The following is a 19,858-nucleotide window of genomic DNA, read 5'->3' on the forward strand; positions in this document are numbered from 1 at the left end:
TTCCCCTCCGATCCGTGGCGTGGATGGGCTGGCAGGCTGTGATAGGACCCGCGGACACGTAGACAACGCATGCTACGCGCGTAGGAACGAAAGAGAGTAGAGTAGAGTTGGCTAAATCGATAGCAACGAGCACACTGGAACAAGTGCAAGTGCTGGCAAGTGGTTCAAGACAACGGCGTGAGAGTAATCCTCGTCTGCTGCGATTTTGTCTGAATCAAGGGTTGGAAAGAGCGAGCGATAGATAGTAAAAAAAAAAAAGACGGAGAGAGAAAGAGAGAGAGACGACACAGGATTCATCAAGGATATTTCGGCGTACAAGAAGAATCCGTGTTGCAATTTCGTGTGGATGCAATCAACACCCCTGCACACCGTGGACAACAATAGTGTAGTGGAACAGCAATAAGAATGAATGGACTAAGGTAAGTAATTGTGGGAAGATGCAACAAGGATGCTCAACACACACACACACACACGTATACACGTACACAAAGCAATACCGCATTCATGAAACGCATTTTCCAGCCGATGTAATAAGATGTGGGAATACGAGGGGTGGAAAATCATATATTTTCCTGTATCACTTTATCGATTATCCACTTCCGGCGACGAAGCTGCAGCTTATCGTTAATATATGTGTCCTTCCCGTCCTACGTGCAGGGGACGAATGGATCGATGTGTTGCCCCCCCAACCACCGGAACACTCGAAATGTATTAATCCCAATCACGCATATTGGTTTGATAATGTGTCCCTCTACCTACTCAAGATTATCGACGAACGATCCGTACGTGTGCGCGCTGTTTCACAACGGTGCGCTAATTGGTCCTCCGCGCTGTATAAGCCATAAGACGGATCTAATACGTTCATAAATGTTCACGCTTAAACCGTAATAATAGTGCGCCATATCCAGTGACGGATTTCCCTTGCTCGGGAAGTAAACATTTTGGGATTATTTATGTAAATATTGGGGCAAAAAGGTTCACCCACGTTTCATCTGGATGATATACACAATGGGGAATGATTCAGTTGAAATTGCTTACAATCAATAGCAATTGGAGGAAAGAAAATGTTTTTCTTAATCTTGGGAGGTTAATTTCCGGGAAACTAGGCTGCGTTCCACTGCTCAAATGCTGAATCTGATCTTTGACAGGGTTCAGTTCGATTTTACTTGATCTAGACAAGGAGAGCTCGCTGAGGACTTACAAATAAAAATAGAATCTTAAAGTGTTTTGTATTTTGTCTTGTATGTGCAGCGTTATCAGTTGATTTCAAGCGCTGAGCAAATAAGTTGTAAGTAGTGAGGCAATTTCTAATAATCGGTCAGCACAACTTCGTGTTCTCCGACATCTACTCACTCTTACACAAAGACAAAGAATAGTGTGACAGGTATAGAATATTCTGTTGACATTGTTATGCCAAAATTATCTTCCATGGCTGAGAACAATCCTTCCATATGGCAATCATTAAGAATAAATGACTTAACGCACTTGAAAAAAAAAAACGTTTTGGCGTCCCCGATCGAATAGAGGTCAGCCTTTATTACTATATTCAATTATTATCTATCCAAGAATAAGAACCGATCGTCTTAGGAAGAAGCTTAGGAAAAACAAACTAGAAAATATGCCAATTATGCTTATTTTTTGCGATAATCTTGGTTAAGGCTCCAGTCGTAAAGACTCGTGGGATGATCGCAATCCGAGTGTGCCAAGACCTTGCACCTTAGCTTTGCCGCATTAATACTCAATCCAAAATAAGGATCTGAAAACCAACAAGACAAATGATCACTCACACAAATGATCACACATCGCACGTCCAACATTTTATATCTCTCTCTAAACCTTTGGAATAAAATCGCATCTGCAGGAAATTAATCGTGCTCTAATCTAAATCCTCCCGCTCATTTCAGCTTTGGTGAACTATGCTGCCTGTTCTGTTGTCCCCCTTTACCGGGTCGGATAGCTGCCAAGCTTGCCTTTCTACCGCCCGAACCGACCTACAACCTAACACCGATCGACGAGTCCAAGGCAAAGTATTTGCTCAGCTTCAACGAGCGTGCCGAGTGGCCCTACTCGGAGCGTGAAAAGGAAAATGTGGAGGGGTTCTTCACACGTACCTCCCGCGGCAACAAACTGTCCTGCATCTACGTGAAATGTACACCGAGCGCCAAGTATACGCTACTGTTTTCCCACGGCAATGCGGTCGATCTCGGGCAGATGAGCAGCTTCTACCTTGGGCTGGGATTGCGCATCAACTGCAACATCTTTAGCTATGATTATTCCGGCTACGGTATGAGCGGTGGCAAACCGTCGGAAAAGAACCTGTATGCGGACATTGAGGCGGCGTGGCATTCGCTGCGCACCCGGTTCGGTGTTAGTCCGGAAAATATAATACTGTACGGTCAGAGCATTGGTACGGTGCCGACGGTTGATCTGGCGGCCCGGTACGAAGTTGGGGCTGTGATTCTGCACTCTCCCCTGATGTCGGGGATGAGGGTAGCCTTTCCAAACACGAAGCGCACCTGGTTTTTCGATGTGTTTCCCAGGTAGGTGACCAAAACGAGTCCATATTGAACATGTTTGCAATATAAATAATTGATTTTTTCTCTCACTCTTGCAAAACAGTATCGATAAGGTGTCGAAGATATCATCACCGGTGCTAGTTATACACGGCACGGAGGATGAAGTTATAGATTTTTCGCACGGTTTAAGCATTTACGAAAAGTGTCCGAAAGCTGTAGAACCGTTGTGGGTTGAGGTAAGTCCCAAGGGAGCAAATTATATCAGAAAGGCGAATAACGCAATTTACCCATTTTCTCGCCTTCTTCAAGGGAGCTGGACATAACGATGTGGAGCTGTACAATCAGTATCTGGATCGGCTCAAGAAGTTCATCGCGGTAGAGCTGGGCAACTGACAATTAAAGAATGCCTCTTCCGGTCAACTTTCGTCTTCTTCGTCGGCCGGAGCGGCAGTACCCCCGAAAAGCCCGCAACGTCCAGCCCAGAAAGCGTCTGGTAAACGCTCCACTACCGAAGAACCATCGGCCACCAATACATCTAGCACGAGTAACACTACCACAGCAGCATCAACAACCGGAGGAAGTACAGGAGCAGGCATAACGGCAGCGGCCGCAGGATCCTCATCACGCAGTGGTAGCGAAAAACTTTTATAGCACTCGTTACCCGGGTCAAGCGGCAGCAGTTCTTACAATTGTAGCTGCGGCAAGACGGCGAACCGATCGGACAAATCCAAACACGCTTCGCACACCCATGCCTCCCATCACCATAGTCATCATCATCAGCAGCACAGTCACCAGGCCCATTCGACGATCAGCAGCAGCATACGCAAAGAGTTGGCTTCATACGAAAATCCTTATCAGGCTGGGGTGCGCAAAAAGCCAACGAAACGCAATGCCAGCACGGAAAGTCTTGATCTGTTTGATAAATGCCCGCCGGAGGAGTGTAGCTGTGGGCTTTACTCACCCAGTTCGATCAACGGTGGCAAAAGTTGCCGAAAGTGTCGATCCGCTTGTGATAGCCCTGGTTCACCCGGGAAGACGGGTACGACGATAACCAGCGCTAGTGGAACGCAGCAGCACAAAAAGCACAATTCTTCCAAATTTAAAGATGCTTCAACGAGCCCCAAATCGAGCAGCCCGATGAAAACGATTGCACACGAATGTCGAAGTCCAAAAATGGAAGCCTCCACCGATACTAAGTTCGATTTCAATTTTTCACCCAAAACGGAAAATCACTACCGGCGACTGTCGTCGCTGAGCATTAATTCATCCGGCAAGCATGTGGGAGCGAGTCCTATGAAGCATGCGGCAGCGGTCGGGACTTCCTCAGCAACGGCCAGCCCTAAGCTGAGTCCTCAGAAATTGACTCCGATGCGGACGGCCGATCAGCAGCAACAGCAGCAGCGAACGTTGGAAAAATCGAATTCACTCGGCGAAAACAAACCACCCCGTTTGCTGCGTAATACGCGCAGTTTGTCTCCAAGGCCACCGGTGCGCCATCAGCATTCGATTATGGTTTCGGATGAGAATGATATCATCTCGGTGAAACTGTCCCCAAACGAGGAGTATGATGATGAGGCTGCCAAAAGGACGCCGGCCAAGTTGGATGTGGTCGAGGCTAAGGTGCACGATGACCGGTCGGATGTGTCCTCCGTGAAGACCGGTGGCGAGAAAGCAAAAAAGTTGGGCGATTGTTTAAAAAGCGCTAACGGCAACCGAAGCACCAGCTGTTTGGTTTACGTTCCTTCCGATCCTTGGACACGAATGTCGGCAAGCAACTCACCGCTCCCATCAGCCAAGCAACAGAAATCGAAAACGTTGGACAATAGTAGCAAAGCGTACGGGAAACCTTCCTTGGATTACATGAAACACTCTGATCCTTGGGTTTGGCGATCGAACGTGAACTTGCCGGAACGTTTAGCAAAAGGAACGGGAAAGAAGCGAAATTCCGCGTTACCGCATCAAACGAAATCGCTCACCAGCACGATCAGTCGGGATGATTCGGATGTGGTTGGTAAGCATCAGGCAAAGCTCTGCCAGCAGCAATCACTCGGACGGTTCGAAAAAACGCTCACCATACCGGGCGCAATGGATGGAAGTTTTGATGCGCGTAAAAAAATCACCCGACCGAAGCTGCAGCGTTCGAAATCGCCTTCGTTTTATGAAGATTTCTTTCAACAACCACCGGGCGGTGGTGGTAACGGTGGTTCAGACTCACAAAACAAATCACCCCAAACCGCTGGATCACTGTTGATGGCGAAAAATAAATCCGTTTCCTCGTTGAAGATGGAAAAGAATGCTTCCAATTCGAATTTGAACGGACATAGTGGTAACAGTAGTGGTGGTTTGGTCAGTAACAGCAGCAACACAAGCAACAGTGGCAGCTTTAGCAGCTACAATGGGAATGGTTCGCCCACTGGAAGGAAGCAGCAACAACCGTCTCCGAAGTTAAGCATTCTCCCAGCGCCGCAGTACGGTTCATCGCCAGCGAAGCAACCTTCAAACCTGCCGGATTCAACCAAAGGCTCACTAAATCTACTCAATCCGAACTTGTTGCAACCGCGCCACAGCTTCTCAACGCCTTCGCAGAAGGACGATGAATTGCAGCTCAACATACGACGGTTGAGCGAACAGATGAACGCAAAGTACAGCCATTCGGCGGCATTCCCATCACCTCCGGCATTCCTAAACGATACGATTCTTCAGCAGCAGCAGCATCAGGTCACAGCGAGCGGTAAAAAGGCGGTTGGCGGTAGTGGTAGCAGTTTAACGGTCGTTGGCACGAGCGGTACCGGTGGCAGCATCGGTGGATTAAATGAAGCGTCCCAGCGCAAAACGGCTTCCCACTCGAAGATAAACGAACCAATATTGGAAACACGATGCTAAAACATGTTGGTAGCTAGCAATTAAATTAATACCCTCGGGAGGGAAGGGCGAACACATACACCACCACCCACCTACTTGTTTAGTCAAAACAATCTGGCGCATCCTTCTTTAAGGATTAAGCGAGGCAAAAAAGGCGTGGAATGTTGGAACGAGTTGACGCATCAAGTGATTCTGTTTTCTCTTAATCGTGTGAGGTGACTTTTTTTATTTTTATCCTTAAAATATGAACAAATGAATAATTTAGCGATTTTTGAAGCGATTGTTGGTAGTAAGAAACCGAAACAAGAGACACAAGAGCACGTGAGAGAGACGAGAACAAAGCTAGCAAGTAAACGCAATCATTGATATCATTCATTCATTCATTCATATGACCGATCAACAAGGGAATATCATTAGTAAGAATTTTAGATATTAAGGGCACGCAAAAACTGCGAGGAATTATTCAACCAATGAACCAATGAGACGGACGGCAAATTAGTAAAATTTAAACAGGCGATCTTAGCGGTTCCTCCGATCGTGACATCCCGAGAGAGAGATATATATTATGTAGGTATATTGCGTAGGCTAAAATGTGTTGAAACGTGAATTGATTATTGATTCGAAAATCGTAGATAAAATGTGGAGACGTCTCGTGCACAGTGATTGCTCTACACACATAACGATAGTGCCAACAGCAACGTGGGCAGTAGAAAAGGAATTCTTCTCGGCAAGATCGGATGGTGCAATATAGTAACGAAGAGTTTCGCCGCGTTATATAGGAGATATCGGTTGGGGTTTGAAAACAGTTAGCTTGCATATTCTAAAGAAAATCCGTTGTTCTGACAACTGACAACGACTTCACGACAGAAGCTTGGAAATAATTTTGCAAAGCGAGATTATTTTGCGTATGATCGAGTAAAGCAGTATTATAGTCTCTGCTTCTCCATTTTTTCTCAATTTTACTTAAAAATGCACCCTATAAACCAATTTTCTCCGTTATATGTGTTGATTTGCGCGATTGTTACAACGCACACAAGTAGAAATTTTAAGTTCTGTTTCCGTTCTTTCCCGATTAGATTTAACTAAATGGCGAGACTTGCAAGGGAAAGCGTTTAATGTTAGAGGTTCTTGTTTGGCTAACGTTCATTTTTCTACGTTGATTCTTCCGCGCTGTGCGAACGGGAAGATACAGATCTGCTCCAACTTGCGATAAAATATTCCTATTTCGACAGGAGCAGAAGCAAAAAGGGACGTGTGCATGCATGCAATGGGTTTAACAATAAATGACACTCCCCACTGCCAACATATTATATTATACACAAGAAACACACACCGTTCCGTTTACCGCGGGTAATATATCAGGATATCTCCTAGCTCTCGTGTACCAAATCCCCACACAACACTTAATTTGTCTCTCTCTCTCTCTCTCTCTCTCTCTCTTTCTAAGAAGCACTTTTATCGGTACTTGGAAATGTGAAATGATAATTGTAAATACATCCTACTTACACTCACACACTTTCCGATCCAAATGTTGGTGGTCTGCTGTATCAGCGGATGTCCTTTAGATAAATTCTATCGCACAACACATCCACCACGCTGTGGTTCTTACAAACGAAGGGATTTTGGTGTGTGGAATTAGCGGTAAAAACTGAAGAAACAACAAGCAAACGATTACTGATGAGATCCGGACAACCCCCGGGCGAGCCAGAAAACATTGATGAGCATGGATTTGCCGTTTACTCCCTCTGATGAGACAACACACCTCTACGGATTTATTGTACCAAATCTTTCAAACCTCGGAACGGGTTCAAGCACCCGAGAAACAAACAAAAACCGTACTCTATTTCATGATTAACCAATAAATCTCGAAACGAAAGTTCAGTGCCCTCAGCCAAGCGCTTCTATCGATCATCCGAAAAAAGAAAGGTATAGCTGTTCCTCATAAAGAATGATGAGACAAAGCTTTTAGGAAGGTTATAAGCTTACATATTTATTCGTTGATTCGTATAACTTGGCAATTCTAGCGGATTATCTTAAGCTATCACTTTTGTTTAAGTCATCAAATGTTCGCATGATAATGATGCATTCGTCTGCTGCTGCCATTCTTGCCATCGACCGGTTCGACACCTGTAACACCACATCACATCAGTTAGTTTTGGCCTCTTATGCATTAGAGGGTTTATTCTAAATTACCTTCAATTTTATCATGGTGTCACACACACAAGAACTTATCATCTGTGGAGTTACCGCTTATTTCGACGAATTAATAAAACGCACGCCGGATGCAAAACTGCTGTGCGCGTCCTTCCACTTCTTTTGAAGAAATGAAGGATTTTACTCTTGTTATTGGCATTTTAATTTAGTTGTCAACGGATGCGAAACGGGATACGTTTATACCGCACGAATGAAAACTTGAAATGAACGAAACTTTTTCGCGTTCAACTTGTACGACTGTTTTCTTGCTTTGAATAAGCGGTTTTAAGCATTTGAGAAGACTTTTTTGGGTTGATTGATTTAATTAACTTAATATTAGATAATTTTCCCCATTAATTGGTATAGAAAAAAAAATGCAATAGGTTTTTAAATATTGATTTAACTCCAACTCACATTACAGTGTATTGAAAGTCAAAAAACCAATACGTAAAAATTGTTCGCATTTCGAGATGGCATAAAAATGAATTTTTCGCAAGCGCTTTCGCCACTGTAGAGTTTTGAGTGCATTGTTGAGTTTCCATTACTTCAGTTTTACCCGTAGTTTTATAAAGCCTCGTAGATTGGTCTGTCGTCTGCTTGCAGACACGAGAATGGATCTGAAGCCTCTGGAAGGCCAACACACACTCTCCACTTACTCAACACGTCCACGACGTACCGGCTGGTAAACTTGTCTCTCGAATATCTGAGCTCGGGCTAAATCTACCCCGGGGGACGATGGGAGGCAAGGCAAAATTGAGAAGGGTATAGGCATCACGTGTAACTAGGGTGAAAGTCCGAGGGTGGGGGTGGGGGAGTTTAACTCTACAGTAAACAAAACTGTCACGAGGACGCTGTACCAGTCATCCTGTCCCATCGCAACCCAATGACTACGGAAAGCCGAAGCATTATTTATAGAAACGGACTTTAAGGAAACGACACATCGCTATGCCCCCGGACTTCTCTGAAAATGAGGGATGGGCGGACGACGCTGTGGGACCGTAAGCGGGTCCTGATTCTACTGCGCCAGGCCAAGACCTCAAAGCGGTTGTAGCGCCTGATAAGTAAGTAAGTAAGTAGATTGATAAAAAAATGGAATTTCGGTCCGGGTGACTTTTGATTCTTGGCACTTTCGTATTAGCACCGCCAACGTTATGGCCCTCTGATTGTTTTATTTCAAATTGTTATTTGATTTACACAGGACACATAAAATTTAAGTAAACTCTTGGCGCTCAGCAATCATTCTAACTTGATCGCCCTGCAACTTGGGGCATATATTAAAAGTGCAACGAATGAACGGAGTTCGTGTGTTATAGGATTTTTTGCTTACATTTTTCTGTAAAAGTAGTATTCTTGACAAGCTCTACGAGCTTAACGGTGATCTCACTATTTTGCAGCGAATACAACTAGGCAGAGTTCGGTGGGTTGGTCATGTCATGTGAATGGTACCGGACGACCTAACACGTAAAGTATTTTAAGGCCACCCACATGCATGGAAGAGGTATGGACATAAACCCAACTCGAGATGAAGGATCGATTGAAACATCGAAAGAAGAAATTAGTGCTTTCATCTAATTATGTTTATAATTTAAATTGTCTACATCCAGGGACATTCTCATTACTTAGCCAGCTTAATCAGCTATTTTTATCGTTTGGTAACCTGGATGTGGTAGGAACTATTACACGACGTTTGACATATGATTCATCTCCTAATCATATATTTTCGATTGATACAATACAATTCTGTTTCCGATAGGAGTGCCTCACACTTTTGGCTGATTTTATTGAGTGTTGAGCTATAAAAAAACGTAAACATTGTTGCTAACAATTTCGAGATCTCAATTCTGAATTGAGATTTTAATTCGCATCCAGATCGGTCCTCCGGACGACGGCTCGGAAGCTAGGAATCGATCCTGATTTTTCATTACTAGTTTACATTGAATCGGAGTGGTGTGTAGCTATAAGCATATTAGGTTTAAAAAAATATATATAAGACCAACAGTAAGAATGGAACCGGCAGTGCCCTAAACGAGCACTGTGGTGACACGAAGTTCAGCGAAAACTTGAACGAGTTGACGTCGAGTTGACTACTTGGACGTCAACTCGAACGGTCAATTTGGTTCTAGTTCTGGTCGTTATGAAACTATATTTAACGCACTGCAAGAGGAGGAAATTAGTAAACCCCATTTACTTCTGACATGTGCCTGTGAAACAACTAATAAATTTTTTTTATGAATTTCTTGAGTTTTTTTTAGCCTTGCTTCGTATCAGTGACGCCCAATAGCACTAGAAATCACCACATTTTGATCCATTTTTAAAACTCTATAAAATAGATGTTTTTGCATTTCTTTTTCTGGGTCTTATTAATGACTAAAACAAAAATGTTTTACGAAATAGAAATCTTTCCTGAAGATCCCAAACGACCGACAAGAATTGTTAATTTAAGAGACAAGTTCGGGAAGACTGTGAATTATTGGCCCAAAGTTGATCTACAATTATATTTGTCTTCAAGCTCGCTTACACCAGAGAGGACACAGTTCTGTGGTCGTTAGAGGAACACTTGGAAAATACGTTAAACAGACACCGGTCTGTATAAGAACCAGATATGATGGCAATTTATAGTTTCATTTTATTTCCTTCTACACAACATCCATAGTAGGATAGCCGGGAACTTTAGCTCAGAGACATGGTCTAGATGAGAATTGACCAAGATCTCTTATTATTTATTTTATTTTATAAAAAGAACGGATATTAGAAACGAATAAGTTTTTCATGTAATATTTTCAATAGATTCCGAACTTCCTGTGACTTTCTTTCAATTTGTAAAATAAAAATATGTGAAAGACATTGAACGCCTTCACATAATTCTTAGCCTTTCGGTTTATAAAGCAAATAGTCCAGTAGTATCGATTGGTGTCACACAACATATCATCCCAACAGGCTTCTAGACAGTTCTACGATTTACCAGAACTACACTCGGATCTTCAATGGACAAGAGTCTATGTTTTCTCGGTAGAACTAGAGGAAAATTTTTCTTAACAATAAATTATCCAATATGATCGTTAGGTTCCCCGTTTACACCAGCATTGAAATTACTTCAATTGAGCCATCTCCTGGTCATTTTTAAACATCCTTGCAATCGCAACCCATTTCTTACTTCACATTGGATACCGATCACACCGAAAATAAATAAATGAATCCAACTTGAGAGCTCTTCTAACGATGCAAAAAAAGGTGCAAATAAACATCACACCCATCACGGCCCAAAATATCCATCTTGTATGATTGAAATGGTAGCAAAACAAAATAAAACCGAAAAAAAAATCATTCCAAAAATGTCAAAACTCAAAGAACTCTCAGCAAGAACTAATCGGAGCAGGTTTGCAAAAGGTCCCCCGAAAACCGACGAACTGGGTGTAGGTAACTGCTGACACCGCAGGGCAGGACCGGTTGTGTTTTGGTTGTCCGTCGTCCGATTCTTGGTCGACCGTTTAAGCTGCCAGTACACACCCAGTGCCTTCCTGCCAATGGTGTATGTTTGATATTCGGATCTGCAGACATGATCTTCCCGCGGGTAAAGGCTGTCGTGGTGCCGAGCGAACGGAAATGAAAGAGAGAAAAAAGGGGATGAAAATGCGAACCCCAGATCCAGATTTCGCGCAATCCCGAAGCCGATGCGCGGTATTTTTGAAATCCAGACTCATGGACGGCATGCACTGCCCAAAGACACTACACGGGGACGGTATAAATACGACCGTCCGTTCGCCCTGGACAGCTTATTAGTGAATTTTGCGTCGTCCAAGCTGGATGGGTAAGTACTGTGGTGTCTGTGGTGTGCCCGTCTCGGTGCCGCTGACTGTTGGGTGAATTTGTCCAGTGCGATCACATCTGCGCGTCGCCGCAAGCCAAGATCAAGTTCAATGGCAGAAGAGTGGACAGTGGATTAACGGTATTTGCTCAGCGGCTAGCCCTTGTGTGCCGGGTGGAACTGTGTCGGGTGTGGTGTTTCGCGCATGGAATATGCGTATGATCATTTGCATAAAACAAACATAAACGATCGGTTCGATTGAACAACAAAGAAGCCGAGCAACAGCAACAAGAAAAACTCCGAACGATTGGTGAATTTTTTCAAGTGGGTGGTATTGTTTGGTGAGGCTTGACCGGCGATCGATACGGTCAGAATAAAAGAGAAAATTACGAACAAGAAACGAACAACCTGTGTGCCAAAGTGTGTGGTGGCTTGGTGTGGTGATTAATGGATGATCGTTAAGCACTTATGCAACGTTTAGCGTCCGCTGTGAGTGATGCGTCGTGCAAAAGCAGCGAGGAAAAAATTGTTCGTGAGAGACATTATGCTATTAAGTGACCATTTTACTGACACTTGTATGTCCGAAGTGTAAAATGATGCTCAGAACGTGTTGGGTGGGGAAGATATGCTTTAAAGATTATTTTGACTGTAGTAAACAAAGGAACACTTACCAAGCAGATACAGTGCAGAGCGGAATATTTTTACAAGAATTTGTATCTAAAACATAGTATTGGATTCGCCGAACTTCTTCAGTGTAAGCCACCCAGGTTTATAAACTCTTAAGGTGTTTATGTATGATATCAATTCATCCATAAACAAACAATTAAGTTTGATCGTAAACAGGCTCGGTGTAAGATCGAGACGGTTAACCGCACACGCTCTGAACTTGAAACTACAGCGTAGCAGAATGTAGCCTCAGCTATGTCTCATAATTTGTAATACTAATTCCCCTTTCGGCAGTTACTCTGGATTTTGTCCATCAGTTTTTCCTACATCATAGCTACAGAACAAGTAGACAAGATTATTCTTTAAATTTAAGTCGTTGGTTTAAAGTTTAAAGTCGTCGGTTATCAATTGAGAGCCTCTTCGATTCAAGGCATGTAAGTGGATCTGCGGCTTTGTCTTAAACTTAGAAATTTTATTATTTATTTATTTTAGTATAACGGCCCTACGCCGTATTTTCTCAAGATTAAAAGTTTTCTTGTAAAAAAAATTATCCGTGAGATATTTTTTACCATTTGGACAGATGTTTTATCGCCTGGATTAATGTTTCAAAGTTTCTTTCAAACATTTTAGTCTTTCTCCTGAGCATTTGCTGCAAATCTCGATGCAGTTATAACCTAGGTGGACATAATATGCAGCAATGCTTTCAAATTCTTTACTAAGAGATATCATTTAGGATAGAATTATTCCAAATCAATTTATAACACTTTCTAGACATCACACGTAATACATCATGACGTGAAAGAAAATATATAATCGAGGGATCTATATGGTGGTGGAATTTTCACGGCAGCACAGCGTATCGAATCCAGTCTCCTACCATGGAGGTTTTCAAATACAAATAACTGGTTTTCCAACTACGGATGTACTAATCGAGTCAAGGAAGCCAATGTTGGCAGGCCTAAGCCATACGAAAAATTTAAGAAGGAAGAAATCTATAGTCGGCTTTGGTTAGGAACAGGCAGGAGTGACCCGGTGGAAGGGACGACACCGAAGACGGTCAGTAGTGAATGCTGACTACCCAACTTCGTGGTATATCAGTGAAGTTTTGTAAGCCATGGACGGCGTGACCTAGCAGGGCATTAAGCCAACAAGAAGGAATAGTTCTTCTGGAACAAAAAATCTCTGCCACTTGCACGCGGTAGATGGCTTAACATGGTCTTTAAGAATTACCGGAGGATTTTGTACTACTTCAAAACTATTCTATTATGATGATATTGCGCAGGATTGTTTTATTGCAACTCAAAAAAAAAATTGAGAAAGAAATTATGAGCCAACAATTAATCAGAACATTGTGAGTGACGAATTTTGTGAGTCAAGAATGACTCCATTCTAGATTTGGATGAGTTTGCTACCATTAGTTCATCGAGCCGACCAAGTTTAAATGTCCGGCGTGTTCTAAATAGGCTTGTTGGGTAGCCTACAGGCACCTCTGGCAAACCTTTGCATACGTCGTTATTGAACAACTTAATCCAAATGAATTGTTTCGCCAAAAAGACCGGACTGAAGTATCAACCAACTTTTCGCTTGAAAAAAACATTTTTCACTTGAAAAATATTGTAGATCTAAGAAGGACTGAGAACAACTTGAACACAATTTCGCGACTGAATCTATCCAAATACTCCCATTAAACTCTGCTTTAGATGACGCAAAGTCTATAAGTGAACACAACAATAATCATACATAAAGGAATAGTTATATAAAATAACAATTACACACAAAGGAACATCCACCTCTACTCCTTTCGCTCTATTGTTTGCATTCGAGCCGCATTTAGAAAGCATTGCATTGTTTACGATCATTAATACAAAACACAACCTCCCAATCCCTCTTTCATTGATTATGCTGATCAGGTGTAATGTTAAGCCAGTCACGGATAGTAGTTCTTTGTCTGCTGGCGGTTCTTCCGCTTTTAGCAGCGCAAGGTAAGTGTCTTGTCACACCGTGTGCCCTTCGCGTCACGTTTGCCGGCACACACACACACACACTGCAATCGCACCCAACCCTAAAAAAAACTCCGTTGTCTTCATCACCAGGTCAGCAGGCACGTATTGTATGCTACTTCAGCAATTGGGCAATCTATCGGCCCGATGTTGGCCGCTACACGATCGATGACATCCCGGCGGAGATGTGCACCCACATCATCTACTCGTTCATCGGTGTGGATGACAGCAACTATCAAGTGTTGGTGATCGATCCGGAAATCGATCTGGAGCAGAATGGATTCCGCAACTTTACCGACCTGCGACAAAAGTACCCAAATGCCAAGTACCAGATTGCGGTCGGTGGCTGGGCAGAGGGGGGCAAGAAGTACTCACAAATGGTGGCGGTAAAGGAACGCCGACAGTCCTTCATCGAGAGTGTGGTACAGTTTATGAAGGTGTACAATTTCGATGGGTTTGATCTGGACTGGGAGTATCCGGGTGCGGCGGATCGTGGAGGTAGTTTCGGGGATAAGGATAAATTTTTCTACTTCGTGGAGGAACTAAGGCGTGCTTTTGATCGGGAGGGGCGAGGATGGGAGATTACGATGGCGGTACCGGTGGCTAACTTCCGTCTGCAGGAAGGTTACCACGTACCGGAGCTGTGCGAAAATCTGGACGCCATTCACTGTATGACGTACGATCTACGGGGCAATTGGGCAGGGTTTGCGGATGTGCACAGTCCACTGTATAAGCGACCTCATGATCAGTGGGCATATGAAAAGCTTAATGTGGTAAGTTTGGATGTGGAGAAGCGTCAGAAATTGAAGATCTTACAACGTATATGCTCTTAGAATGACGGAGTTCAGCTATGGGTCAATTATGGCTGTCCACCTAACAAACTGGTCGTAGGAGTGCCGTTTTATGGGCGAACCTTTACGATGAGTGCCAGCACTACCAATCCCACGCTCGGATCGTACATCAACAAGGAAGCGGGAGGAGGTGATCCAGGACCGTACACTAATGCTACCGGATTTCTGGCGTACTACGAGGTGAGAAGTGGCGGACATTCGCATGTTACTTGTACATCTCTCATATTTGGTTCCTTTAAATTGCACAGATATGTACCGAGGTGCAGGACGAGAAGAATGGTTGGACTAAGAAATGGGACGACGTTGGTCTCTGTCCGTACACGTACAAGGGTACGCAGTTTGTTGGATACGAGGACGAGAAATCACTTCAGTACAAGATGGACTGGATCAAGCAGAAGGGATATGCTGGCGCCATGACGTGGGCAATCGACATGGATGACTTCCATGGGCTCTGCGGTCCAGAGAATGCACTAATGAAAGTGTTGTACGACAACATGAAGGATTACGTAGTTCCAGAACCTACAGTGACTACCACACCAAGGGTATGCGTGGACAACTTTCCCATATTTGATGCACTTCAGTACGATTAGACTTTTTTTGTCGTTTTAGCCGGAATGGAATCGACCACCATCGACAGTGTCTTCTGATGGAGATCAAACATCACAGCGCCCTACCACAACCACCAACAAACCAAGACCGACAACAACCGCTGCTCAGACCACCAGAACTACTCGACGAACTACTACCACCGCCAGAACCACCACCACGACTACAAGGAAGCCTACCACAATTCTTCCCCCACCACCACCAGACTCGGAAGAAGATAGGGAACCAATCCCGGTAGAACCACCAACTCCTGAGCACGAGGATGAGTCGGAAATTGATTGTTCCGGATATAAAGACTTTGTGCCCTCGGTTGACTGCACCAAGTACTATCGCTGTGTGCACGGCCAGCCAGTAGAGTTTGTCTGCAAACCAGGCACCGTATTTCACACCGCACTGAACGTATGCGACTGGCCGGAAAACGCGGACCGACCAGAATGTCGCACCAAGGCGAAGCTGATCGAACCACTCGCCGATGATTATAGTCTGTAATCAGTGACCAACGATCAGCAGCAACAGTACCGCCGCGCTTATGTATTATGAAATAGTTTGCAAAATAAATATCTCCAACCGATCTTTCCCCGTCGGTGGGGACGTTTCGGTGTAAACAGTAAGCAACGGCCGAGGCCTCTTTTTTCTCTTCTTTCACACTTACAAAAGTTGGTTGAGACATTAAGCGCGTATCAGAAAAGATTGTATACGCCTACGGATTTTCCGGAACCTGTTTTGTATGCACCCGTGAGAGATGCGACAAAACCTTACCGGTTCAGCGTCATTTTATTGGTCTAGTTTATTGTGTGCACGGCGACGGGCACGACCACGACGACGACGACGCGTTCACTTAACTGAGCTGAGGGTCAGTCTCTCAACGGTGCTCCAGGCGATCAGCTCGTGCAAGCACACACACATATTTTACTGATACGCGATGGTTCGCCAAGGTACGTTTACTCACTAACTAAACCGGGTGTTAAAGCACAACCCGTTTGCTGAGCGGCGCATCTCATTTCACTTGGTGGTTCATTTGTACTACTACTTTGCAATTCCAGATGCGTTCCGAAGAAGCGCCTTATGGCTAATCGTGCTTCTGTTCTTGATGCTAGTGAAGCAACGGCACTGTCGTTTGATATGTCACTACACAACCTGGTCCCAAGGTAGGGCCGATCCCTACTCCTACCGCATCGAGGACATACCGGGCGATCTGTGTACGCACGTGGTGTACAACTTTGTCGGCGTTGATACCGAAGAGTACGAGCTGGCGATGTTGCAGCGCGAGATTGATGTGGTGCAGAATGGCTTTGGGCGGTTTATCGATCTGAAGCAACGGTTTCCGGATTTGAAAATGCACGTTGCGGTCGGTGGATGGGATCATGGTGGTGCACCGTTTAGCAAGATGGCCGCGTTTCGTAATCGCCGTAAGAAGTTTATCGACAGTGTGGTAAAGTTTATGGGACGGTACGGATTCGATGGAATTGAGCTGGTGTGGCTGTATCCGGGAAGTGTGGAGCGTGGTGGAACGAACAACGATAAAGACAACTTCGTGTATCTTGTGGAAGAGCTGAAGACGGCATTCTTGAGAGCAAGACAGCCATGGGAAGTTGCTATACAGGTGCCGGCTGATTATACCCGGTTCGAAGTGGGTTACGATCAGGGTCTTCTCTGCGAGTGAGTAGATTGCGTGTGTGGTGTTAGGCCCTTCAATGTGACTTATGCTATTCCTACAATCCAATTTTCCTAGGACTGCTGATTACGTGCACATTATCGGATATGATCTGCGTGGCTCCTGGACAGGGTTTGCCGATGTGCACAGCCCGCTGAAGGATCGTCCGCACGATCAGGGCATCTATATAGGACTTAACGTGCAGGGTGGTGTTAATTCATGGCTGGATAGTGGTTGCGCTCCGAACAAGGTCGTGCTGGGCGTACCCTTTCTTGGCCGAACGTATGTACTTCGCAACAGTCAGCAGAACGGTGTTGGGGCGCTTATTAACGGACCGGGGCCTAAGGGTCAGCATACGTACAGCGAAGGTTACCTGGGATATTTTGAGATCTGTCAAAAGTTGAAGCAAAGCAAATGGCGCACGGTGTGGGAATCTATCGGCCAGTGTCCGTACGCTTACCGAGGCAACCAGTGGATCGGGTACGAGGATGAACAATCGTTGAAGCAGAAGGTGGAGTTTGTGAAGAGCAAAGGGTTGGCCGGTGTTTATGCCTTTTCGCTGGATCTGGACGATTATCGGGGCAAGTGCGGTGAACCGTACCCGCTGATGAACACGTTGGCTAGTTTACTTAAGAAATCGCATGACAGCGACATTGGGTTTGCATTTGAGCGTGGTGATTAGTGGTGTAAGGAGTTTCATTTTCGGTAAATTAAATACGCATGTTTTGTATTTTACATACATATTAAATAGGAATGGTAATGCATTTATAGACATGTAAGAGTGTTCTACTGCGAGAATTTGTTTTATAAACATAAAAAATTCTTAAATAATACAGTAATACAAAAATACAATTCAGTTTTATTACAGTAACTCATACTCATAATGACGTGAGTGATTCACCAAGTGTTAGTACTTCATTTACGAGCGCACCTCAACAGAAACAAATCACATCACGACTCAAACAACAACAATCTATTGGAGCGAAACGCAGCGAAATACGGGGATTTCCCATCTGTGTCTCTGAGTTTTTCTTGCCCGACGAGTATGCATCATCAGTTGTTGTGAGCGTGTATCTCTAGGCAGTGGAGCATTGAAACACGCTCAAAGCGTCACTACACTGCTTTGCTCATCAAAAGGCATCAAAGCGGAATAAACACTGTCGATGTTATGAGATGCATACATAAATACTGGGTTAAATTTGCAGGAATTTTGTGCGATGTTCGTTGCACGGAGGATCGTCTCACATTTGTTCAGTCGTCTCCGATCTTTCGTTCGGTCAGCTGATCCTGTTCATTCGGTACGCACACAAGACGTTTATAAACAATCAAACATGTTTTCATATTGTACACAAAACGGATCGACCGGAATAATCGTTTTGGTCGCTGTTCTACTGGCAGCGTCGTTTGACTGTGCCACCGCAAAGCCGCAAAGACTGATCTGCTATTACACAAACTGGAGTCACGCACGTCCCGGAGAATACGCTTACCAGATAGAGGACATTCCGGGCAATTTGTGTACGCATGTGGCGTATGTGTTCGTTGGTTTGAATGAAACTACATCACAGATTGCGTCGCTCAAACCAGAGTACGACGAGGGCCAGAATGGATTCGCGAGGTTTCGTGACCTGAAGATAAGTTTTCCTCATCTTACGCTCATAGTTTCCGCTGGGGGTTGGACACACGGTGGAGAACCGTTTAGTAAAATGGCTGCTTCAAGACAAACTCGGCTACAGTTCACCGCTAGCGTTGTAGCGTTTATGGAGCAGCACAGTTTGGATGGGTTTGAAATTGTTTGGCTATGGCCGGGTGCTCACGAGCGTGGTGGAAGTCCAGCAGATAAGGACAATTTTTATTACCTCGTAAAAGACTTGCAGGATGCGTTCCGCCGTGCGGGCAAAGGATGGGAAATTTCTATACAGGTACCGGCGGATCAAGCACGAGTAACCGTTGGTTATCAACAGCAGTGGTTGTGCGAGTATGTTTATTCTCATTTTCTCGTTTAGAATATGCCAGTAAAAAGGGTTTGTTATGTTTTCAGAGCTGCCGACTTTATACACCTGGCCGGGTATGATTTACGTGGTCCGTGGACGGGACATGCAGACGCGCACAGCATTCTAAGGCCAAGATCGCACGATCGCGACTATTTCTACACGTTCAACATACAACATGCGGTAGCGTCTTGGCAGAGCAGAGGTTGCAGACCCGAACAGATCATAGTGGGTCTCCCAATGTACACCCGCACTTACACCCTTAAAAACTCGACTATCACAAAACCCGGTTCGGAGACAGTTGGTCCAGGGGAGGTGGGTCCCGTAACGAAAGATCCAGGACTGTTGGCTTATTTTGAGTTGTGCGAGTTGTTGAAGGACAACGATTGGACGGCAGGGTGGGACCAAATGGCACAGGCTCCGTATGTATACCGAGGTAATCAGTGGGTCGGGTACGAGAACGAGGAATCGTTGGAAGTGAAAACGAAATTTATTCAATCGTTCGGCCTGGGCGGCGTTTATGCTTACACGCTGGATTTGGATGACTATCGTGGGAAGTGTGGTGAGCAGTATCCGCTTTTGCGTAGTCTGCACGAGACTATAAAACAGAAGGATGAAGACATTGATTTTGCCATTTTTCGAGAGTAGTAATTCTTGTTGACATCAGAAGTAGAAACAAATAAATTAATCCTAATCAGGAATGGTACAGCATAACTA

At 44.5% G+C, this 19,858-nt stretch overlaps 6 protein-coding genes across 6 annotated transcripts in view; 5 read left to right on the forward strand and 1 right to left on the reverse strand.

The window, feature by feature from the left end:
- Window positions 1-19,858, reverse strand: part of LOC126556838 (DNA damage-binding protein 1) — a 412,736-nt gene that overhangs the window by 294,920 nt on the left and 97,958 nt on the right. The window lies entirely within an intron of this gene.
- Window positions 1-19,858, forward strand: part of LOC126558977 (Golgi SNAP receptor complex member 1) — a 44,618-nt gene that overhangs the window by 7,166 nt on the left and 17,594 nt on the right. The gene's annotated exons all lie outside the window — the stretch shown is intronic.
- LOC126558705 (alpha/beta hydrolase domain-containing protein 17B) lies at window positions 400-2,987 on the forward strand. The gene is made up of 4 exons (XM_050214759.1): window positions 400-419; window positions 1,905-2,540; window positions 2,620-2,752; window positions 2,826-2,987. Exons 1-4 carry the CDS (start codon window positions 406-408, stop codon window positions 2,907-2,909), a joined length of 867 nt encoding a protein of 288 aa, XP_050070716.1. The 5' UTR covers window positions 400-405; the 3' UTR covers window positions 2,910-2,987.
- On the forward strand, window positions 2,920-5,399 carry LOC126567164 (uncharacterized). The gene is made up of 2 exons (XM_050223397.1): window positions 2,920-3,096; window positions 3,168-5,399. Exons 1-2 carry the CDS (start codon window positions 2,920-2,922, stop codon window positions 5,397-5,399), a joined length of 2,409 nt encoding a protein of 802 aa, XP_050079354.1.
- Window positions 13,928-17,835, forward strand: LOC126567165 (endochitinase). The gene is made up of 7 exons (XM_050223398.1): window positions 13,928-14,024; window positions 14,136-14,815; window positions 14,876-15,073; window positions 15,142-15,435; window positions 15,503-15,980; window positions 16,543-17,158; window positions 17,232-17,835. Exons 1-7 carry the CDS (start codon window positions 13,958-13,960, stop codon window positions 17,833-17,835), a joined length of 2,937 nt encoding a protein of 978 aa, XP_050079355.1. The 5' UTR covers window positions 13,928-13,957.
- LOC126567166 (endochitinase-like) lies at window positions 18,485-19,789 on the forward strand. The gene is made up of 2 exons (XM_050223399.1): window positions 18,485-19,128; window positions 19,192-19,789. Exons 1-2 carry the CDS (start codon window positions 18,485-18,487, stop codon window positions 19,787-19,789), a joined length of 1,242 nt encoding a protein of 413 aa, XP_050079356.1.

The sequence above is a fragment of the Anopheles maculipalpis genome, chromosome 2RL (assembly GCF_943734695.1).
Source record: "Anopheles maculipalpis chromosome 2RL, idAnoMacuDA_375_x, whole genome shotgun sequence".
NCBI classification, from domain to species: Eukaryota; Metazoa; Arthropoda; class Insecta; order Diptera; family Culicidae; genus Anopheles; species Anopheles maculipalpis.